This window comes from Adiantum capillus-veneris, chromosome 23 (genome assembly GCF_014529385.1).
Source record: "Adiantum capillus-veneris isolate H3 chromosome 23, ASM1452938v2, whole genome shotgun sequence".
Classification (NCBI taxonomy): Eukaryota; Viridiplantae; Streptophyta; class Polypodiopsida; order Polypodiales; family Pteridaceae; genus Adiantum; species Adiantum capillus-veneris.
In genome coordinates, this window is record NC_140953.1 from 34,473,653 (window position 1) to 34,498,700 (window position 25,048).

Below are 25,048 nucleotides of genomic sequence, written 5' to 3' on the forward strand. Positions count from 1 at the left end.
CACGACTCATCAACTCCTGAATGGAAGTCGACTTTTGTTCCAAGCAGTGGTCTCGGATCTCTGTAGGTAGACCCAAGGTAAACCGCTCAATTTGTTCTTTGAACGAGATCTTTTTGAATGAAGAGGCGGGTAGAAAAAAGCTCCAGAATCTCTCGCAATAAGCGTCCACTGTATCTTTCTTGGTCATCCGAAGATGGTTCCAAGCAGTTCGTATATCGCGTTCATACTCTTGAGTCAGCCAAGAAGAAATAAAAAGCCTCTTAAATTTCAGCCATTTAACTGGCGCAATCTTGTTTAAAAGAAGCGTGGACCACCAAGTTCGAGCATTCCCCTTAGAGTAAGAGGCAGCTCTCCGAATCTTCGAAGCCTTCGAAGCATCTCTATATCCCGAAAACGTGTTAAATTTAATTGACTGTCCACCTTCCTTAAACTCTCGAACTTTCTTGCTTTTATCTTCGAGAAAGTCATACTAATTGGCTTTATAAAAATTCTTCTTCTTTGCATGAAAGTTGCCGTCGTCAGAGTCTGAATTGTCTGTAGACGAGTCCTCTGTAGAACTGCCTCTCACTGGGTGAGATTTAGACTTCTTTGCCTTTTTCTTGTCCTTTTCGAAGCGTTGTTTCTTGCTTCGCTTTTTGCCTTTGCGGTCTTCTTTGCTCGAGTCAGATGAGCTAGAAGAACTGTCAGAAGAAGAAGAAGAAGAAGAAGAACTAGATACTCCTTCAAATCGAACACGCTTCTTCTGTTTCTTTGGCTTTTCAAAAGTCTACTGACGACCCAAATAGCCCGGGAACTCAGTGCCTTTCTTCTGCTTTTTTCCGTGCTTTTTAGCTTTGTTCTGCACGTCAAAAAGCTGAGCAATTTGTGCATCAACCACCTCTTCTAATTTCGTCTATATATACTTCTTCGGAGCAGGAGGTTTCTTGAGAGCAGGTTTTAGGGGTGGTGTTGTGGTTTTCTGCCACTGGGTGTGCACCTCCTCCAAAGAGGTCTTGCTCATATATTTTTCCATCTTCGGGTCCTTGGGCAAAATTAAGCATCATCTTTGTTGCATCGCCGTTCAATTGACGATGCTCCATCTCTCGACTCTCCGCCTGAGTAGGCCGAGGCGGACTATACTCTTTGCCGGAATCTTCGTTGTGATCCCTTCCTGCATCTCTGGATGCAGAGGGAGTCGATGATCTTTGCCTGAAACCATAGGCGCCGCGGAAAAAAAAGTGGGATCGGATTTTCCGTAGAAGAGAAATCGGCCGTGCTCTGATACCACCGTAACAGACTTGGACACTCCAAGTCAAGAATCTACCGCGACAGCACCAAATAACCAATTCAAAACAGTTCACAGTTCACAATTTATTCGACACTGGCCGGGCGGAGTTCCGTGCCTAGAGTTATTGGCCCCAAAGACTGGCGCCCCTTTCGGTATTTCTTTTTGTATTAATCTGAGTTCAAAGTACAAGAGTGCGGGCAGGCGCTCACACTCAGACTTTGCGTCCAGATGCTCTGAGTTGTGAGAGGCCAACCCGCGTATTTAAAGTTTAAAGGTTGCAATGGATGGCAAAAGCAGTGCCCCAAACGCTAAAAATCAAAAGCTCAAAAGCTTTGTAAAAATAAAGCAGAGTCTCTCTCTCTCTCTAAAACAAAACAAAGAGGCTTCTCTCTCTCTCTCTCTCTCTCTCTCTCTCTCTCTCGCTAAAATAAAGCAAAAGCGATACCAAAAATCTGCCGCACAAAAAACTTCCAACAGTATGGAATTCCACAATTTGCGCCGCATTTTGCGCTGACACCCGTACAGCCTGCCACGTGTCATTTCTACTGCCACATCAGCAATTGGGGTTAGGGTACAACCTACAATTAGGGTTTCTTGCAGTTGGTTAGGGTTTATAGCGGGCAGCCACGTCATCACTTTGTGACATCTTCTGCTTAGCGCTTTCAATTGGTATCAGAGCAGCAGAGAGCTAGCGCTAGAGATCGAAGCAGGGAGAGACAGAGAGCTCACGTTTTTGGGGAAAACTCAGTAAGTGAGTTTTGGGTTTTCCCACTTTTATTATAAATGACTTTAAAAAAATGTGTCCAGGTTCAATATAAACCTGGACAAAGTATAAAAATGTACAAAAAGGGGTTACTTAGGCCTTTAACCCAACAGGCAGTATGCATGATTTGATTAGTGACTCTCTTGTCGAAAGAGCCCACTTGGAGGTTCGCAAGACATCTTCTTTTGAGGTGTCCCGGCTTCTCTCCCGGTATGGACTCTCTCATCACGCAAGAGTGCCTTGATGTTTTGTTCATTGTTCAACAAGTGTCCTTCCGCAGAAAATTTGTAGTCTCTCCTCTTTCAGGATGTGATATGCTTTTGGGCATTCAATGGTTTCGTGAGCATAACCCTCTCATTGATTGGGCGGAAAATACGTTCAATTTCAATGCCAAAAGTGACTCTCCCCTTGTCATTCGTGGAGAGCAAGTTGTTCATTCTTTGTCTCTCATTTCTAATGTGCAGGCGAAGATTGAAAAGAATCCGGAAAAGGGGACTCTCTCAGTCTCTTCTTTCCAAAGCAAGACACACAGGAATTGCATGATAATGATCAGCATTATGATTTGCATGATCAAGATGTGATTATTCACGAGCATGATGATTTGTAGGATAATGATGTGATTGTTCACGAGGATGATGGTTTAGTTGATACTTTGTCGAGTGCACCTAACCTCATTGCAGATTCATTCAATCTTGAAGAACCGAACTTGGCTCTTGAGTCGAGGTCGAAAGAACCCCCACAGGAAGTATTTTGTGTTTGAATGATTAGTCAGCACGCATTGTTCGAGTGTTTCATTCGTGATACTTTCCTGTATGTTAGTCACCATCCTTATGTGATCCCTTTTCACAGGCATGACATATTGTACGCTGAACACGATTCACTCATGGATGAGCACGGTTGTATGCGGATTACTCATGAAACGATGAAATGTTTGCATTCAAGGAATTCACATTCCATGTCTCTTCCTTGGCATGACACAGTATTAGAAAGAGCACAAGAAGGATTGAGCATCAAGCATCGGCATTTCCATTGTGATTTGCCACAGTGATTGATTTAGATCAAAAAGACAAGTTTCGAACTCATTGTTTGCGTGTGTTTGATGAACGGTTTGGCACTCCGTCTCTATGTTCATCTACATTACATGCACAGTCTTTAAAGAAGACTAGAATTTTTCCAATCACTTTACATGGGATGGGTATGTTCATGTTTTTGTGTTGGAAGTGGTTTTAGGAATTTTCATCCTCGGAGATTCTTGAAGACGATAGACGCACGACTATAGACGAAATTGAAGCAGTGAAGGAGCCACAAATGACTTTGTCGCTTTCGGCGCGGCCCAAAGAAGCAAGCGTTGCAGACCTTCATGAAGTTCAAGTATCGCACGACCCACGCATCAGAGTGGGCCGGCGAAGAGTCCTTTCTAGGATTCTAGACGCTGTTGGCGATCTCCCTCGACGCCATACAGTTTGGTACCGGTACCTCACTTTGAAAAGGAGGGGATGTCACGTGCACATCTAACCCTATGTGTACGTGGACAAGCTACTTCATGACATGGGTTCAATTCAATTAGATTAGGAAGTGTTCTGGCACTTTTGTGAGAGTGTTCGCAGACCGTGCATGTCCAGGCACTTAGATTAGATGCATATCCTCTGGTTGCACACACATGATCATCATATTACAGTCAGAACCCATTAGGAGCATTTTTACAGTACATAGACCTATTTTCCCTATTTTTGACATTTTTCACTAATTATTTTTAAGTGACTTTTGTTGGGAACTCGGTAGGGAAAATTAGCAAGTGAAGTATATAAGAAAACCTAGCGCTAGCGAATCTGGCAGAAGAGCTAGCAAGAACCGTGTTCATCAGGCAACTTCTCAGCAAGACCCCCCAAGGTAGAAGACCTAGCGTTTTTCACCCAGATCAGCCCTGGCGATTTGGAATGCAGATCAGCCCCGACAGCAGCAAGACAACATGACTCCCTAGCGTTTTTGGCATCAAGACAACAGATCAGCCATAGGTTAGCAGTTTCCACCGCAGCATACAGTTTTCAGCCCTAGCGTTTTTGCATCAGCATAACATTTCAACGTTTTGCAGATTCACCGTGACGACAGAACCCTAAGAAGCATCAGCGATTTTGAATTGCAGATCAGCCCCTAGCGTTTTGCAATTTCATCGCGACAAGATCCACAGTAGCACCAGCGTTTTCAGTTTTCAGCAGCCAGACATTGCAATAGAAGTCCCAAACCTCGCAGATCTCACCTTCCCGCAACAGATCTTCGCCACACGGTCAGATCCCACGTAGTTTGCAGATTCAGCCCGAAAAACGCAGATTTCAGCATCTGCGTTTTCAGCGCGTCGTCGTCGCATCGTCGCCATCGACATCGTCACTGACATACAATCAGAATTCAGCAGATAAAGATTTGCAGATTTCAGCCCGTCTCGTCGTCGTCCTCATCGTCGTCGACATCGTTGGCATGTCCAAAGCATTGTAGAGATTTGTGCAATCAATAGTAGACCGCTCTCGCCATAGAGAGTGGGGCCTTCGAAGGAGGGTTTGACAGCATTTTGGTGTCGTATTCTTCTCTCTCTATCTCTCAGTGACCGCACCTTCATTCACAGTGTTCATCACTTTGTTTGTGTCCATTGCACTCTCTCACTAAAGGAACGGAAGGCTCTCCCTTCCGTAAGTAAAAGGAACCTTGAGCACAGTTCAAAGCACTCATCTTGAGAAAGTTCAACATTCACTGCTGCACCTAACAAAACCGCACTCAAACTACTTCCACAAGAATCACAGTAAAACTCACAAGATTTCTGCAAGTTAGCCAAAATCAAAACTGCCCAGTAGTCAGCTTCAACTTGAGTCCCTTAAATGTTGCAGTGTGAATGTTAGGAGCAACGGAAGGGTTTAAGGATTTCAACTCAGATCTAGTACTTCGCACAAACATAAGGTTACTTTACTTCGCTTAAGTGAAACTAAACTGAACATAATATGAGAGAGGTAGAGATAGCGAGAGAAGGGAGATGACACCGCATGTCAGGTTCCAACCACCCTCAAGGGCCCCCTTGCTCTGTGTTTAGAGCAACTACTTGCTTTAGATTACTTGCACAAACTACTACAATCGCTAAATGTTGATACTTCATGTGGATGGAAACAAAACACTAGGGCTGATTTGATGCAAAAACGCTATGCTGATCTGGTGCAAAATTGTTGGGCTGAATTGATTCAAAAATGTTTGGCTGAATTGATGCAATCTACAAACGCTAAGGTATTAGAGGTGCTGTGGGCGCTCGATGCCGGGTTTTGATGGCGATAGGGAGAGCCCCATGCTCTCATATATAGGGGAAAAGGAGTAGGTTGAGCAGAGTCTAGAACCCCATGACTTCACTAATTATTTATTAATTAACGACTTTAGTAACTGTTCATATGCCTATATTCTTATGTGATTATGTAACCGTAGCGTGCAAGTGAGGGTATGCAACTATTGACCTGTCTAGGCATGCAGGTTGTCACAAACGGGAGCACACACAAATAATCAACAAGATGAAAATAAATAAACTTTCAACCAAAAGAGACGGGGAGAAGATCGAGACAATATTGGGGACCAACAGATGGGCTGGTCCCCCCCCTTAAAAGAAAATCTTTATTAGGGAGAATCTTTTTACAAGCACAGGAACCGGAGTAACCCCTCCGTTCTAAATCTCAGACTCCATGGTCAATTCCTTCCCGTATGGGAAATTCCGAGAGATGAGCTCTCAATTCTATCTGCACACGGAGTGTGAAACTTTGCAGGCTGTTCTTGATTCCGTTTCCGGAAGGCCGAGGCCTCCTCACTTCTCCTCCACGATGGAGTTCCTGCAAAAAGTACAAACACGAAAACAACCACTCGTAGAGCGTTTTCACAATTGGTACGTGTGCCTCCAAGTGCGGAAAGTGACTTTTGCACGCTGGCTTCGCACGATTCACTTGCAGATTCCCGATGGCGGTGCTTCTTGCTGCTAGTGCTGGTGGAACTGGGAGACAGAGAGAGGGTGATGTCTGATTTTATAAGCATTTGGGGCAGCAGCAATAGCCGATGAATTGCCGGCAACAATAGCGGGGCATCCCTGGATGTAATTCTCAGGCACAGATGCAATGCAGACACAGATTCCTCGCGGAAAAGCATCTGCTTTTCTCAAGGGAAAGCACTTAAAAATATACCTCTTTTTAGAAAAAGCTTCTCAAAACCCATCTTTATTCTTGTGCTTGCGTCTTTACGTGTATTCCTTTTTCCAGTTTGGATTTCATGCCAAACTAATGAAATATCCCTTTTTGATGCTCCTGTCATCATCATGTGACGCATCCTCTCCCATCGAACTAACAATACAACTCCTTCGGGTTGCTTAATGTCACCCATCATATGACACATCAGAGTTGTTTGTTCTTATGAATTCCAGTAGATCTACAGTTCCTAACCGTCTTATTTCAAGCGGACACATTTAAACATCCTAATTTCAATAAATAGAAACTACTCTGAAAAATAAGAGAATAGTCCATTTAGCAACATCTCTCTTGCTTCTAAACAGTTGTCCTCAACAATAGTGCTTGTATATATCCTTCCAGAATCTCGAGATAAGATGCTAATTCTTGCTCGGTCATCCACTGAGCGTCTAAAGTAGAAGAAGAAGAAGGTGATGTCAACACTGTCTACTATAAAGAAGAGACATGCACCTAACACGTGTTTCTTCAAAGATAATGTGAAGAATCAAAAGAATTCTAACATTCCAAAAGCAAGGTACATGTAATAGTAGTAGAAGAAGAAGAAGGTGATGTCAACACTGTCTACTATGAGGATGTATTCTAATGGGTTTCGACACTACCCCAAACCCAAAGTTTGGTGTTAAGACCTCCTCTCTTGCATGAAATTCATCTTTATGAGCCATATGTAGTTATTCACTGTAACCCATATGAAACTCCTTGATTAGAATCCAGCTTACAAGGGTGGTTGTTGAGGTAAGCCTTTAGCTTTCACTCTAATGTGACCAATCTCTAAAGCCAAGTGCTACCAAAGTTACATAGAACAAGAACGGAGGGCTCCGGAACGGAAGGGGCCTGGAACAACGGAGGGAGCTTGAGAGTGAGAGAGAGAGTTGGGGGGGGGGGGGGAGGGGGCTTGGGACTCGGAACTTTGGAAGAGAGGGAGGGATGGAGCTTGAGCCTTGAAGCTTGAAGCCTTGAGGGAGAGGGAGAGAGAGCCTTGAGGGAGGGAGCCCTATTCTCAAACTACCGATCCGGCCGCCCCCATTCCACATCCCTGTTCTGCATTCCTGCCGTTCCTTTTAGAGAGAGGATGAGAGGTGGAGATGTGTAGAGGGGGAGAGAGAGCGAGAAGATGAGAATGACACCCGATGGGGTCCCAAGCAACCCTCTCAAGGGCCCCCCTCACCGTTGCCGATGTGGGAATGTCACCGTGGTAACTCTTCAAAATGAAGCACCTTCAGGGTTGATTTGATGCACCTTTGGATCCGTCTTGATGTGGGATTGCATCATTGCTGGTGGCCACCAAGGGTAGATCTGGGGGTGATTTGAGCTCTCGATGTGAGAGGAAAGAAGGGCTGAATATGCAGACCTCGACTATGCCGATGATGGACAGCAATGGGAGCACTCGATACGGCGAGGGAATGGCCGAGAAGAGGCTCAATGGGCTGCCGAAGTACTGGACCGCATCTGGATGGCTAGTGATTGCAGATCTCACACACCTCCGATGAGGAAAGGATTGAAAACTGAAAACGCTGGCTGATCTGCAAGGGAAAAGCTGGCGCTAGGGCTGAGGCAGCATATCACTGGTTGATCTGCATTTGAAAACGCCAGGGCTGATCTGAAGCTGAAAACGCTAGGGCTGGTCTGCTATTGCAAAAACGCTAGGGTTTTTCTTTTGCTAGCGCTTCTTGATTTGAGGCCAATTGATGAAGTTCTTGCTCCCTTTATAGGCCAATCCGCTGGTTATAAACCAATTCAGGTTTAGGGAGGGCAAACCCTCTGTCAAATTCTTAAAAATAAATCCATAAAATGATTTATTAATAAGTTTGACCGGGGTGAAGTTTTTGGGTCTTGTCCTTTCCATCGCTGGTGGCTTTTGGTGGTTCAGGTTTTTGATATACAGTAGCTGAGTATGCTTTTGGTGGAAGCGTCCATCTTTCAGAGGCTGCTGTCATCCTCGCTTGCCAAGGCACTTTTTACTCTCATTAGGAGAGGTTTTTTACCCTGGCTTACAATTTTTTACAGTTTGCCATGTGGCTAGTTGTATCCAATTTTTACAGTTTTCAGATTGTCGCCTTTGGGCCTGCCATGTAATCAGTGATGTACTTGCCCTTATATTTTGGGAGTTCTAAGGAATTTTCCAACTAATAGAAATTAGCCTCTTTCTTTTTGAGGAGAGAGAGAGAGAGAGAGAGAGAGAGAGAGAGAGAGAGAGAGAGAGAGAGAGAATGAAATGAAATGTTATATTAACGTCTTCAGAAGGCCAGAATGACCTATGAGACCAGAAAGTCGCAATGTGGTGGATCTGATATAAAGTCAGAGTAGCAAAAATGACAAAATAAAATGACAGAATAAAATGCTATGGAATCCGAGAGAGAGAGAGAGAGAGAGAGAGAGAGAGAGAGAGATTTGTAAATTTTTTATTTCTGCTCCAGAGGGATACATCTGGCCTTTCCACATTGAACAGCGAGCTGAAACTAAGATTGCAGGCCATGGAGCAACAAGCACTCCTTCGTGATGGTACTTTCTGATTTGCTTTGTAGACTGGGATCTTTGTATGTAAGAAGCTTTAGTGTGGCATAAACTTGCTTGATGTGCGTTGTCTAGCTTTTTTTATAAACATCTTCCCATGCATTTGTATATTCTGTAACAGTAGCTTTTCATGCTTATGCTCAATCCAACAATGTATTAGTTTGACCTTGTTTACGTTCACCTCTATAAACTTTGATCAGCATGTCGACAAGCAAACTAAGACAATTCTTGATACACCATATTACTACAGTCAGTGAGGTAGTAGTGCTTAAAAGATCAAGATGCTGGTCAGTTTTAAATAGTGGGACCCTGCAAGAGCTTGGAGCTTGGTTGTCTCCCCCTCCATTTGTTTTGCTATGTCTGAGGTTTCCCGTCACTATATGGACACTAGGACTGGTTTGAACAGGCAGTGTTTCCCAATGCTGCTGTGGATTCATTGTATTGGGATCCTCCTCGTTATCTGAGAACGCAGATAAAGAAAGCTTCACGGCACCTTGATGCCCTCCTTCCTTTTTCTCAAAACGGTTGGGTGAGGCTAGGGATTTTGGTGGTTGTAATACGCATGGCTTCCTCGGGAGGGTACTGGTGTTAACTTTTTTTTAAAGGAGTGTGGAGATGTTACGTGACACATCCAACCCTATGTGTCCGTGGATAAGCTATAGCATGACCAGGGTTCAATTCAATCAAGTCAGTCTAGAATAGGAAGTGCTCTGGCACTTTTATGAGTCTGTTCGCAGAGCGTGCATGACCAGTCACTTAGATTAGATGCATATCCTCCGGTTGCACACAACATGATCATCAGCATTCCCATCAGAATCCATCAGAGGAATTTTCCAGTGCATTTAAACCTATTTTCCCTATTTTTGACATTTTTCACTTATTTATTAAGTGACTTTTGTTGGGAACTGAGTAGGGCAAATTGGGTAAGATAATATATAAGAAAACCAAAGCTAGCACTTTCTGGCAGATGAGGCAACAGGAGCATTGATCAGCAGGCCGACTCTCAGCAAGAACAAGGAGAAGAACCTCTCTCAAGCAAGACTTCCCCTTGGTGGCGTTTTTACCCACAAGCTCCCTAGCGTTTCCCAGCTTTGAGTCTTGGGCGATTTCAGCCAGCAAAGGAACAGTAGCATCAGGGTTTTCAGCCTTTGCATTGGCGCTTCCCAACCAACAAATTCAACGAGGACAAGGCCCTGCAGATAGCGTTTTTGTACCCGAGCACCTAGCGTTTTTGAACAGCATCAGCCAGCCTTTTGAAACAGCGTTTTTCAGCAACAAACGCAAGCGATTAGTAGCCCTGCAACTAGCGTTTTCTTCAGCCATTGCCTTGGCGATTTGCAGCAGTACCACAACAGAAACACATCGGTTTAGAGCAGCCTTTAAGCACCATAAGGACAACGATTTTTCAGCAGCAAATCAGCGATGCGAAGCTCTCAGTTTTCAGCCTTAGCATCGTCCTCGTTGTCCACTCCGTCGACATCGACATAGCCCCTTATATTTGCATTCAGCCATTGTACCAGATTGTGCAATCAATAATAGTAGACCCCTCTCGCCATCGAGAGTGGGGCCTTCGGAGGAGGGTTTTACAACGTCTTTGGTGTCGTATTCTCTTCTCTATCTCTCAGTCTCATGCACTTCCATTCACAGTGTCCATTCACTTTGTTTGTGTCCATTGCACTCTCTCATTAAAGAACGAAAGGCTCTCCCTTACATAAGTAAAAGGAACCTTGAGCACAGTTCGGAGCACTCATCTTGAGCAATGTTCAACGTGCACTTCCACTGCATCTTACATTGGTATCAGAGCTTTGGCAGTGTTGTGTATCACTCAAGGAAAGAACCACAAGAACCACATAATTTTTTTTGCTTGTTGAGGTCACACGAACCGAAGTTCACTTGGGCGTGTTGATTCCTAATCGTGTTTTTGAAGAGTGACTGGGAAACCCAAGAAAGAAGGGCTTGTCCAGCCTTCCCTTGTGCCTCATTTAACTCATTGAGAGCGGACCGTGCACTTAGCGGCTGGCCAATCGACGTGCGGTGGGAAAAAGCAACCTTGGTGTGAGCGCAAGGCCGCCAAGGGGCGCGCCCGCGGAAAAGAGGAGAACTCGGGTGAAGAGAAGATCCTTCTTTAACACAAATTGCAAGTTAAAGAAGAACCTCAAGAACTCAAGACCCCCAAGAACCCAAGAACCCAAGACCCACAAGAACCCAAGTTCCTCGTGAACTTAAGAACCAAAGATCACAGTGCATGGTCATCACCCGAAGCGGAATGGATACTTCGCATGGAGGTGATGGGCATGAAAGTAGTGAAGAAGAATTTCCTCACTATGGCGGTTTTCCTGACCCTCCCCCTACGCCAGGGATTGCACCAAATCCTATGGAGGCCTTGGTAAAATCAATGATGGACATGATGGCACGACAAGAAGCGACTCGCATTGACAGGGAACGCGAGCGCGATGAACGCAAAGAAAGAAAAGCAGATAGAAAAGCGGCTATTGAGCGTGAGCGTGAGCAAATGTGCTTGGAAGCTGAAGCAAGACGAGCGGTCTTCGAGGCCGATCGAGAGGTTCAAAGGGACCTCCGCACTCAAGAATTGGTTCGACAGGTCCTTGCCTCGAAGTCCGAACCAACCAAAGATGTTGGTAGTTCCTCAAGTGGCGCAAGCCGAGATTCGGACTCCAACAACCCAGTCACAGAGAAGTTGACTTTCAGTAAGTATGATGGTAAGATGGATGCTATGGTTATTCATTCTTGATCGCATCAATTTAATGCTTATTTTGCGACAACTAAGAAGATAGGAAATAGCAAGGTTTTGACGGCAGTTATGTACCTTGCTGGTGATGCCATAAATTGGTACCACGCATGGCAAGAGGCACAATTAGCCGCGCACATAGAGGAGGCCGACGAATTCACTCCCCTTTCCTTCAATTGGGCTGATTTCCAAGACAAGCTCAAGGCGCGGTTTATGCCACCTCAATACCTCGCACGATTGAAGGATGATTGGTGCGCTCTCAAGCAAAATGGTATGCCAGTTATGTCTTTCTCTAATCGTGTTTTGTAGCTAGGTACCCAATTACGCAAGTCGGATGATGAGCGCAAAGAGGCATTCCTTTATGGATTGGACGAGTATATCAAGTACGATGTTGAAGTGCTCGATCCAATCGATCTCAACAAGGCGGTAGCGATTGCTCTCGCACAGGAGATGAAGCACAACAAGGGAAAGCCTAAGGAGAATAAGACTTCCACAAGTACCTCTCAGAACCCTCAGAACGGTAAGAATGGTAAGAACGGTAACTCTTCTAACCAATCTTCCAATAGTCTAATGAACCTAAGGATAAGGCTAACACAATTGCTAAACCTAAGCTCACTCCAGATGAAAAGGTAGCACAAGGAATTTTAAGAGGATACATCTCGTCGGAAGAGCAAAGCACTTATTCAAGAAAGGTCATTGTTTTCATTGTCACATTAAGGGTCACATAAAAAGAACATGTCCTAAGCTTGACTCTAATGAATCTAAAGAATCCATAGAACCCACTTCCTCTGTCAATGCAATAAATGACAACACGAGTGTGCCCCAAGTTTCTCATGACCCTCCCATTGACGAGTCTCTCATTAAATGTTATGGTCATCTGGCGAGGCAGCGTTTTGTCATATTGTTTGACCCAGGCAGTATGCATGATGTGATTAGTCCCTCTCTTGTTGAGAGAGCCCGCCTAGAGGTTAGTCAGAAATCTCCTCGTGAGGTCTGGCTTCGCTCCCGGTATGGACTCTCTCATCACGAAGGAGTGCTTTGATGTGTTGTTTACAGTACAAATAGCTGCTTTCCGAAGGAAATTTGTAGTCTCTCCTCTTTCAAGATGTGATGTGTTTTTGGGCATTCGATGGTTTCGTGAGCATAACCCTCTCATTGATTGAGCGGAAAATACGTTCACTTTCAATGCCAAAAGTGACTCTTCCCATTGTCATTCGTGGGGAGCAAGTTGTTCATTCTCCATCTCTCATTTCTAATGTGCAGGCGAAGATTGAATGGATTCAGGAGAAGGAGACTCTCTCGGTTTCGTCTTCTCCAAAGCATGATACACAGGATTTGCATAATGATAAGCATGATGGTTTGAATGATAATGATGAGCATGATGATTTGGATGACACTGACAAGCATGATGATTTGCCTGATGACCACGATGTGATTTCTCTTAAGCATGATGATTTGTATAATCAAGACGTGATTGTTCACAAGGATGATGGTTTAGTTGATACTTTTTCTAGCGAAGCTAACCTCGTTGCAGATTCGATCGATCATGAAGAATTGATCTTGACTTTCGAGTCGAGGTCCCCAAAACCACCACACGAAGATTCGATAGATCCCGAAGAGCCGATCTTGGCTCTCGAGCCTAGGTCCAAAGAACCCTTACAGGAAGTACTATGTGTTCGAATGATTCGTCAGCACGCATTATTCGAGTGTTTCATTCGTGATCGTTTCCTGTATTTTAGTCAGCGTCTTTATGTGATCCCTTTTCCACGCATGACATATTGTACGTTGAGCACGATTCACTCATGAATGAGCACGGATATATGCAGATTATTCATGAAAAACTGAAAAGTATGCATTCAAGGAAGTCACATTCCATGTCTCTTCCTTGGGCACGACACAGTTGTAGAAAGAGCACAAGAAATTATGAGCACCAAGCATGGGCATTTCCATTGTGTTTTGCCACAGTTGATTGATTTAGATCACCACGACAAGATTCGATCTCATTGTTTGCGTGTGTGTGGTGAACGATTTGGCACTCCAGTCGCTTTGTTCATCTACATTGCATGCAGAGTCTTTGAGGAAGACGAAATTTTTTTCAGTCACTTTACATGGAATAGGTATGTTCATGTTTTTGTGTTGGAAGTGGTTTCAGGAATTTTCAGCCATGGATATTCTTGAAGAAGAAAGAAGCATGATTCTAAACGAAGTTGAAGCATCGAAGGAGCCACAGAAGACTTTGTGTCGCTTTCGGTGCGGCCCAAAGAAGCAAGCGTTGCAGACCTTTATGAAGTTCAAGTACCGCACAACCCACACATCAGAGTGGGCCGGCAAAGAGTCCCTTCCAGGATTCTGGATGCTATTGGCGATCTCCCTCGACGCCATACAGTTCGGTACCAGTACCTCACTTTTAAAAGGAGGGGATGTCACGTGACACATCCAACCCTATGTGTTCGTGGACAAGCTATAGCATGACCAGGGTTCAGTTCAGTCAAGTCAGTCTAGAATAGGAAGTGATCTGGCACTTTTGTGAGTCTGTTCGTAGACCGTGTTTGACCAGTCACTTAGATTAGATGCATATCCACTTAGATTAGATGCATATCCTCCGGTTGCACACAACATGATCATCAGCATTCCCATCAGAATCCATCAGAGGAATTTTCGAGTGCATTTAAACCTATTTTCCCTGTTTTTGACATTTTTTACTTATTTGTTAAGTGACTTCTGTTGGGAACTGAGTAGGGCAAATTGGGTAAGATAATATATAAGAAAACCAAAGCTCGCACTTTCTGGCAGATTTGGCAACAGGAGCATTGCTTAGCAGGCTGACTCTCAGCAAGAACAAGGACAAGAACCTCTCTCAAGCAAGACTTCCCCTTGGTGGCGTTTTTACCCACAAGCTCCCTAGCGTTTCCCAGCTTTGAGTCTTGGGCGATTTCAGCCAGCAAAGGAACAGTAGCATCAGGGTTTTCAGCCTTTGCATTGGCGCTTCCCAACCAACAAATTCAACGAGGACAAGGCCCTGCAGATAGCGTTTTTGTACCCGAGCACCTAGCGTTTTTGAACAGCATCAGCCAGCCTTTTGAAACAGCGTTTTTCAGCAACAAACGCAAGCGATTAGTAGCCCTGCAACTAGCGTTTTCTTCAGCCATTGCCTTGGCGATTTGCAGCAGTACCACAACAGAAACACATCGGTTTAGAGCAGCCTTTAAGCACCATAAGGACAACGATTTTTCAGCAGCAAATCAGCGATGCGAAGCTCTCAGTTTTCAGCCTTAGCATCGTCCTCGTTGTCCACTCCGTCGACATCGACATAGCCCCTTATATTTGCATTCAGCCATTGTACCAGATTGTGCAATCAATAATAGTAGACCCCTCTCGCCATCGAGAGTGGGGCCTTCGGAGGAGGGTTTTACAACGTCTTTGGTGTCGTATTCTCTTCTCTATCTCTCAGTCTCATGCACTTCCATTCACAGTGTCCATTCACTTTGTTTGTGTCCATTGCACTCTCTCATTAAAGAATGGAAGGCTCTCCCTTCCATAAGCAAAAGGAACCTTGAGCACAGTTCGGAGCACTCATCTTGAGCAAAGTTCAACATTCACTTCCGCTGCACCTTACAGGAGATGTGTTTTTGCTTTCATGCTAATGGCCCTTTATGTCCTTGCATAAGCCTTATGGGTTCTCTGGCAGGCTGACATTGTATGACGATCGGTGTGCGCCTTGATAATGGATGTGTTACCTTGGGTATAGTTTGGTTGTTCTTGTGGTTGCTGGGTCTTGCCTGATTTTGAGGGGTGGTTGATGAATCTGTTTTCATGATGTCATTAATAGGATGCTTTCTTAGGACGCTGGACATGCTGTCCTTTTCTATCCACGAGTTTGCTATGCAATCTTGCAAGCCTATATTTCAACTATTTTCAGCATTAAAGTGGTGTGCATTTCGAACACTCATTGAAACATTCTTAGCAGCCAGCCTTTCACCACCATAGCTTCAGAGAATGGCTCGCTCCCTTGTTCCTCATTCCTATTTATGTTTCTTTCTCCATTGTCATGTGAGTATATAGTTTTTTTTTTGCAAGAAAACGATCCTTCCACTAGTTAATAGAGCTGCCCAAAGGGCTACAAACCACCTCTGCGAGAGAGGGCTACATGAAAAAATGGGGGAGACTCTCCCAGTGAGAAATCAAAGTAAGTACATTAAGGGCTAAATCAGGAGATGGGAGGAGGAAAAAGCCACACTGATGGCTTTTTATGTCCTTGCATAAGCCTTATGGGTTCTCTGGCAGGCTGACATTGTATGATGATCGGTGTGCGCCTTGATAATGGCTGTGTTACCTTGGGTATAGTTTGTTGGTTCTTGTGGTTGCTGGGTCCTGCCTGATTTTGAGGGGTGGTTGATGAATCTGTTTTCATGATGTCACTAATAGGATGCTTTCTTAGGATGCTGGACATGCTGTCCTTTTCCATCCACGAGTTTGCCATGCAGTCTTGCAAGCCTATATTTCAACTATTTTCAGCACTAAACTGGTGTGCATTTCGAACGCTCGTTGAAACATTCTTAGCAGCCAGCCTTCCACCACCATAGCTTCAGAGAATGGCTATTGTTGAGTCCTCGCTCCCTTGTTCCTCATTCCTATTGCTGTTTCGATCTCCATTGTCATGTGAGTATATAGTTTTTCTTTTGCAAGAAAAAGATCCTTCCACTAGTTAATAGAGCTGCCCAAAAGGCTACAAACCACCTCTGCGAGAGAGGGCTACATGAAAAAATGGGGGAGACTCTCCCAGTGAGAATCAAAGTAAGTACAATAAGGGCTAAATCACGAGATGGGAGGAGGAAAAAGCCACACTGGTGGCGGGTAGTGCCATCTAGGCACACCCTGAACCATGGTGAAAAAAGGCCCTGGCCTCTCGGTGCTCCCGCATGCAGTCGGAACTGCCTTGAAGTCTTTCAAACTGACCCCTGAGTGTATGGACTAGCTCCAGCCAAAAGTCACGAACAATCTCTGCCCATGGAAGAGAGCAAGCCTCGAAGATGCGAAAGCAGTGGGCCCGCTAGATGAACCAGAGTGTCAGGCTGCAGATGAGCTCCCAACATCACTCTCTTTCACTGCACCACTCCTGGGGGATGAGCTCTGTGGCAAGCTGAAGTGTAGGTCGATCCCTATGGATCACTATCATCTTGTTGGTGGAAGCGAACTCAAAGTGGAGCGCAGGGCTTGTGAGTGTGGACTAGGCTGCAGCACCCCAAGTGTGTCGAGAGGGTTGGCATCAGCCGAAGAACTCGAAGCCAAACCTGCTGTGCCATGGGACAGTCCCACAAACAGTGATGCTGATTCTCCAAAGGATGACCACACGCTGCACATACTGCCGAGAAGCCGCTGTGTACCGACCAGCTCCCAACTGCTGTAGCCCTATGCGCAACAAGCCACTGAAACATGGTAACTCTCTTCGGATGCATGCTGTCCCACAACCGCTCCCAGAAGCCTGACAAGAACGGGTTGTGAGGCCCTTTTCTGCCAGTGAAGTGCTGCAGCTGGGCGAGCCTCGCTCCGTCGTGCAGCCAGTATGTGTTGCCCCAAACAAACTGTGTACTGGAAAAAAGGAATCCTTGGGTGATCGGCTGACGAGAAAAGATCTCGCCATAACCACTCTCTTGGGTCCCACTGCACTTGTGCCAAAGGACGACTCTCCCAAGCCCAAAGCCGCCAATGTCCTGACTCAAGATTTGCTGGGTCGGGATCTATGACCCAAGTCCTCCCACGGATGCGCACAACCCGGATTTTCTGAAAACAACACTCTGCAACCTGTGGAGCCTCTACTGAGACTCCGGTCAGCAGGTCAGCGTAAAATCCGGAAATCCGTACAGGCTGCCACGTCAGCAATCAGTGCAAAATTCGGAAATCTGTATTACTTCCACCATAGTTTTTCCGTACGTCAACCACACGTCAAACGTACACGGGTACGGAAGTACGGAATCAGTACGGATCAGACTACGCGAAAATTCCACACGTCATATTGCCTACTACATAGGATGCTTAAAAGCCTACATACTACACCATCCTGTTTAAAACTTTATACACAAACACAAGACCATAGAAACTTTAGAAATTAGAATTTAGACACTAGCTTGTTGCTCGATCTGCACAGTGCACACGGTACACCAATCAGTCAATGACCATCATGATTCATAACTAGAAAAATGTGATTGCCTAAGGCACAAAGGCATGTAGACAAAGAACAAAAAGTGGAGAGATGGAGCCTCAAAGTAATGAAGTACGGAATCACTTTCCGTACGCTTTCGTACTCGGATGAGTACGGAAGTACGGTTGGGCATCCACACGCGTACGGAAAAAACTGTAGCTGCCACGTCATCAACTTCTACTCTGTCTTTTGTGTGTTCGTGAGGGTCCAGTTTTATTTTAATTCCTTTGTCACTTGGGCCCCATCGGACAAGGTCCCATAAGTTGGTAGAACTTCTTCTTTTGCTTTAGGCCCCTCGACCGTGATTTGAAGGTTGGCTCTGCTCTTCAGTGACTTGACACGTCAGCAGTTTGTGACACAACAAATCACGATAAAAGTAAGTAGCAACTGCAAATTCGATGGTTCTTTGGCTGAATTTGCTGTAGCAAACGCTGAACTGCTGCTGGTTTTACTGTTCATAAAACGCTGATTGCTGTCCTTCAAAAACGCTGAATGCTGATAGCAAAAACGCTGCTGAAAACGCTGATTTATGGCTGTTCAAAAACGCTGGTCATGGGCTGAATTCGTTGCGATAGCAGGGCTGAAAAACGATGGCCTAGCTGAGTCTGAAGGTGATGAAAACACTGGCCTGATCTGAGGGGAAAACGCCAAGTCTTCAAGGCTGAAATCGCCAGGTGATCTTGGACGAAAACGCTGGCTTTTCTGTGGTCTTGGTTCTTGTTGAGAAGATGCTCCAGAGGGCCTGCTGCACGGGGTGCCTATGCTCTCCTTCCTCTTCTGCCAGAAATGCTAGTGCTAGGGTTTGCTTATATATTTACTTAGTCAAATTGCTCTACCCAGTTTCCAACAAAAGTCACTTAAAAATAATAAGTGAAAAATGTCAAAAAACAGGGAAAATAGGTCTATGCACTGTAAAAAATGCTTTTGATGGTTTCTGACTGTAATCTGATGATCATGCCGTGTGCAACCAGAGGATATGCATCTAACCTAAGTGTCTGGACATGCACGGTCTGCGAACAGACTCACAAAAGTGCCAGATCACTTCCTATTCTAGACTCACTTGACTGAACTGAACCCTAGTCATGCTGTAGCTTGTCCACGGACACATAGTGTTGGATGTGTCACGTGACAATCAGGCCCTCACTCATGCTATCAAGCATCTCTCATGTGTGTAGGATGTACTGAAAAGCGCTGCAGAGATATAAGCCAAGAAAATCCCAGTACTCTTTAAGAAAAAGTTGGGAGTCAAACCATCCTCAGTTGGACAACTACCACGGGGAAGTGCTCTAGCCTCTGAGGGCCGCGTGGAGCTTCATTAGCTGAAGAGGCAGCTCAAGCCTGTGGCGCATCTCCTCAGTCATAAGACAAGGCATCTGTGCCCAAACCTGCTATCTGTATGCATCCTGACGCTCTGACTGAGGCTCTGCTGACAGTAGATCACAGTAAAAGTCAGTAGCAACTGCACGCATGTCCTTTGGCTCTGAAGCAACTGACTCGTCAGGCCTCCTTAGCTGGCTGACACTGGCATGCGCATGTCAGGGTCCCACTGTCTCAAAGAAAGCCCCTGTCATTCTGTCACCCACCTGGGTCCGCTGAGATGCCTGTCGATGGAAAGCAAACTCATGGTGCCTCTCCTCTGTGTTGGCAAGCTCTTGGCGAGCCTGCTGCAATTGCTCCTCCAACCAAGGACTGTCTGGATGCTGCTCCTGCATCCTCTCCAAGGAAGCAACGCCCCGTCGGAGACGCTGCTCCTCTCGCTGTAGCCAGGCAGGCCGTAGACTCCTGAATGAAGAAAGAGCCGACTAAACTGAGCAAGTCCAGAGGCCACTCTGTCAGCAAGAGAGTCCTGCATGTCTAGGCCCTTTGAAAGAGCCACCACTCGCTCTCTGAGCACAGTCCAACAAGATCTCTCAGGGATGCGTAGCATCGTGCTCCCCCTCCTTTGTTTATCTGTCACGGTGAGGATCACTGGTGCATGGTCCTAAAAAGAAGTCCCAGCCAGAATGCAAACTCTCCCACCCAAGTCACAGAAGTGGTCACTAGTGTAGAAGCGATTTATCCGACATAGATTCACTCCTTCCACTCTACGGTCCGAACGAGAAAAGGCCAGGCTGTCTGGGGGCCTCACAAAGCTAGAATGCTGCCACACATCAGAAACCCGCAGTCATACATAACCTCTCCCAAGCTGCCAACTCAACTCTATGCATAGTAGTATGGCTACCTCCAATCCTGTCAGAGGGGTCCTCCAACATGTTGAAGTCACCCCCAATGCACCATTGCTCTACCTGCGGCAGAGACTCTACAATGTGAGACCAAAACTCTGCACATGCACTTGCCACATTGGGCGCATAGATGTTTAGGAAGCCCAAGAGGCAACCTTGAACCTGCATAGTAATCCACTGAGCCCTGCCAGGCACAATAATCCCTCTGTCCACAATGGCCTGCTGCGAAGAGTCCGCAATCCTCATACATACCCCTCCCTGGATGCCACCACGATTAAATGCAGCTGAACAGAATGTCTCATTCTGCCCCCTCAAAAGCTGACCACATTGTCTAATGCGGCTCTCACACATATGATGCTCTTGTAGCATAAGAAGGTCAATCTCTCCTCCCACAAGGCATTGCTGAAGCTCCTGACGCAGTCGGCCTCTCTGGCACTGAAACTGGGGCCCACCTAATCCCTTCACGTTCCATGAGACAATCCTCATGGAGAGCGAGAGAGAACTGATGCTGCAGTAGCAGCTAGCCGTGCTATCTTCGAGGCTGGCTTGAATGGGGAATAATCCGCATTCGAGCGTCCCCGAGATAGGCGTGACTGCAAAGAGTGTCTAGCCCAAGCCCAAGAAGAACAAGCTATGCGCAAGGCAACCTCCTCTATCTAGGCGTCCTCATGTATGTGTACATAGCATGGCGGGCTCTGCGTGTTAGCAACGAAGAGAATCACAGTGTTTTTACATTCTGCCGAGTCTGGAGGTGTCATTGAAAACTTGGCCAACAGCCACAGAGTTTGAACCAAGTTTGTAACCCCTAGGTCTCCCATGTGATGAGAGAACTCGAGGGCCTGTGCCTGTAGCCACTCTGTCCCTCTCTCGCCAAGCGACTGCTAGAAAAAGCGCTGCCAAGAGATCTCCAAGCAGCCGAGGATGTTCCTGCCCCCTCGGACGGCTGCAGGGAAGGGGCGGGAAGAGATGTGGAAGCAAGGGGCCTAGTGGGAGGAGGAGGAGAGGGGGGCCAGAGGGAGGAGGGCGAGCTGGAGAGCTCAGAGGTGGAGGGGGGGGAGGGGCTGTCAGAGGCGGAGGGAGGAGGCGAGGGGGGGGGAGGGGCTGTCGGAGGTGAGGCTGAGGTGAAGGGTGGAGCAGGGACTTCGTCCTGCTGAAGAGGGTCGAAACAGTTCCGGCTGAACTGGAGCCTGGGGACCACTCTGAGTGCCAGGCTGGCGTGGTGTCCCTTGTTGACGTCGACCACGAACCTACTGCCAGCCCTCCTTCGCTTGAGCCCTAGGCTCGGAGGGTGGCTCTACTTGTGTACCCTGTGATTGTCTTCTGTTGCTGGCTAGCCCTTGAGGGTTGGGGCTGAGCCTGCGGTGTAGGTCGGGGTCTCCTCCGTGGACAGGCCTTCGCAAGATGCCCCATCTGACGACAAATAAAACACTGATTTGGGAGGCCCGAATACTTCACGCTCTCATGGAACCAACCTCCACTCACCCGAGGTAGTAGGATGACCTTCGGGAGATTGTGGGTATCTCGAACTAGAATACGTACTATTGGGATGCCGGTCGCCTTGGCAGTTACAAAGGCTGCCATGCGAGGGGTCTCCTGGGACAGTCCCAATCTCTGAGCCTATCGTGGAAAGGAGCAGAAGGTACTCCCTCCGCAGGCCGGGGAAGCAGACTGAGATGAGCATGTTTGCCTCCTCGACAAGAACGTCGGTAGCTGGGTCGAAACCATGGCGCCACTGTCGAAAGTGTGCTCGAATTGCTCGGATGGCCAGGGGGCTCATCGCAATGACCTTGGACGCCATCTCTGGAGTCTCAAACTCTATTTGGTAGTAGCCACACTGGAGAAACTGAACATTGAGAATCTTGCCCACCTCGGCTAGAAGGTAGGCCTGCAGGAGATCACGCACCTCTCCTCTGCTGGGTCGGGTGCCGATGATCTTGCAGGTGACGGAGGTCGCTTGGAGGTGCTCCACCTCTGGGGTTAGGCTCGCTTACTCTATCGGCGAGAGAGCAAGTCGGCTGGTGGGCTCTGTAGGGTCGGGTGAAGGGGCTTCTGGAGTCCCTCTGGGGTGGAGCATGAACCTCCATCTGTGTCTACTGCTAACAGAAAAGCGGTAGGGATGAAGGCGAGGCCAAGCCTTGCTGGAGAGAGCACACCAAACCACGAGTGAGCAGCAGGGCGAGTCCTTCGAGCAAAACCGGGGGGGGGGGGGGGGGGGGGCTAAGGGCAACGAACGAAGGGGGGAGGAGGCGATGGTGAGCAGCGGAGGTGCAGGGGAGCGTGCTGAGCAAACGCGTTGGCTGGGCGCAGGCACAACAGCGCGAGGGCGGGGGAGGAAGAGGCTAGGGATGGCGAGAGGGGGGCGTGCAAGAGCAGCAACACTGACCGTTATTTTACGAGCTTTGGCAGATCCTAGACTCGGGGTGCCCAAGTTTGTTATAATGGTATCAGAGCATCATGCGTGCGCTTTTCTCAAAGCATACCGGTCCTATCAAAGAGCAAACATGCCACTTGGGCAATTGTTATTGAAGAATCTTCGTGTCTCGACCCCGGACTTATTAGCCACTCCCACGCTTACTTCATCGCGCATCGGGCGTGCTCTGTCACAAACTGCTGACGTGTCAAAGCCTAAAGAATGGAGCCAACTTACAGATGCCGGCCGAGGGTCATAGACCCTAAGAAGAACAAGTAACAAAAGAAGAAGTCCTACCAACTTATGGGGACCCCGTTCGATGGGGTCCCAAGTGGCATAAAGAATAAAAATAAAGCAGGACTCATACACACACAAGAATTGCGAAGCTGGCTGATGACGTGGCAGATTTTTGAAAATCACGCTAGCTGATGACGTGGCGTGCTCTATGGATTTCCGCGTTTTGCACTGACTATACTGATGTGGCAGACTGTACGAATTTCCGTGATTTACGTTGGCAGCTTTTTGGCATTGCTTTTGGACCAAATGCTTTTGAGTTTGAAGGCTTTTCACTGTGATTTCTTTTTAGGCCAAGGGCCTTTAAATATGAGGTTAGGGCTCATTCTCCGGCATGCTTCCTGGAGGTGCAGAGTCTGGAGTACCGACTTGTATTGTGTTGATGCAATATAAAGAAATACCGAAAGGGGCTCCAAGGTTTGGGGCCAATACTCTCTGGGGTGGAATTCCGCCACTCCGTGTCGCGTGTTGTCTCTCTCTCTCTCTCTCAGTTTTGTTTTTATTGAAGTGCTAAAAGTGGGTTCAATTTTCTCTTTTCTATTGGCATGTGGTGCCCGTCTTGTGACAGTGGTATCAGAGCATCAAGCGTGTGCTTTTCTGAAAGCATACCGGTCCCACAAAAGAGCAGACTTCTGGAATTTATTGGAGGTATCTTCGCCCTCCAACCCGGAATTATTAGCCACTCCCACCCTTACTTCATCGTGCATCGAGCGCGCTCCCGTCTTCACCGCTCATGTCTTACAGGGCATAAGCCAATTAAGATCACTTGCAAGAGAAGGATCCAGATTTGTTTCAAGTCACTGTTTTTCTCAGAAGCAGTGCCATGCAGATGTTGATGTCTACAGCTACCAAGCAGCATATTCCAAGTACTTGACAAGCTTTCAAGAAATTTTTTTTGCCCGAAGTTATATGGTTTCTGACATCTTCCTTCGGAGTGTAACTTCTGGCAGAGTGGGGTATCCTGAAATGATTGCCATGGAAACCCTAGCAGATTATAACTTGAAATTTCTCGACATCTCTCAGTAGATGTGTCTTCACGAGCAGATGACCTTGGAGATTTGGTGTGATTGCTATCTTTTGGGACTACCATCGCCGCCAAAGAAAACACTCTCTGTCCAAGAGCTGATGGACCATGCTGTGCTCGGCTACGACCTCATGGAAGGAACCTTACCCTAATTTCTGGTGCAAGTTTCAGGATGGAAAGTCACTCGACTTTTCGAGCTCGGCTGATGTCGAGATTGCTTTTTAAGTTTGAATTTTTTTTGAGAATCTGTTTGAGAACTAGCTTGGTGATCCTGTTTGGAATTTGTTTGAAATGGATGCTATCTGTTTTAAACCTGTCTTGGTGCCGATTTGAATTGTTTGACTCTGGTTTTAATACTGGTTTCAATAATTGGTGATAATGTTCATACACATGGCCCGGACCCTTGTGGTTATTTGCGGGGGGAGTATTGAATGATTGAAAAGTGTTGTTTTTACTCATGGCCTGGACCCTTGTGGTTATTTACGGGGGGAGTATTGTTGTTGTAACTCCCGGCCCGGACCTGGATGGTTATGCGGGAGGAGTATTAAGAAGTCTGAGCAGTGGTTACTATCATCACCTCCAAACGACGCAGGCTGCGGTTTGGGGGGTGTTTGGTTGTAAAAGGCCTCTATATCTTCCGTCCCGGACCTTTTTAGGTTATACAGGAGGAGTGATGAGGGAGTCGTTGAATATCTCTCGGCACGGACCTTGTTAGGTTATGCGGGAGGAGTGTTCATCGGCGGCTTTATGTTTCTATGTCTTGTAACATGCATATGTGAGCATTTGTGTTGCATTATGATGTACCAATTACTGAATATTCCTAATTGGATGAGATTGCCTGGGTATATAATTTTAGTGCATCAAGACACCCGTGGAAGATCAGTACGGTCTGGGTTTGATGGCTAATTTTACTATGCCGGAATATCAAGAGTTCCGATCTGGACGAAAGGAGAAGCTAACTCCTTGATCAAAAGAGCCAAAAGGAGAAGGTAACTCCTTAACAAAAAGAGCAAACTAATTGTCCCTCGGAATTTTTTTTTTTGAGCTAACTTGAGTTGTTTTACAGATATGCTGTAATCGCGGACGATTACTCTCTTTCAAGAAGGGGAGATGTCACAAGCTGCTGACGTGTCAAAGCCTAAAGAATGGAGCCAACTTACAGATGCCGGCCGAGGGGCCTAAACCCTAAGAAGAACAAGTAACAGAAGAAGACGTCCTACCAACTTATGGGGACCCCATTCGATGGGGCCCCAAGTAGCATAAAGAATTAAAATAAAGCAGGACTCAGACACACACACAAGAATTGCGAAGCTGGTTGATGACGTGGTAGATTTTTGAAAATCACGCTGGTTG

The 25,048-nt window shown here is 46.5% G+C and overlaps 1 protein-coding gene across 1 annotated transcript in view; it reads left to right on the forward strand.

The window, feature by feature from the left end:
• LOC147427622 (transcription factor RF2b-like) overlaps positions 1-25,048 on the forward strand; it is an 88,103-nt gene that overhangs the window by 37,743 nt on the left and 25,312 nt on the right. The window contains exon 4 of the mRNA XM_086497047.1: positions 8,701-8,785. Within this exon, the coding sequence (XP_086353173.1) occupies positions 8,701-8,785 (85 nt within the window). The remainder of the gene's footprint in view (positions 1-8,700; positions 8,786-25,048) is intronic.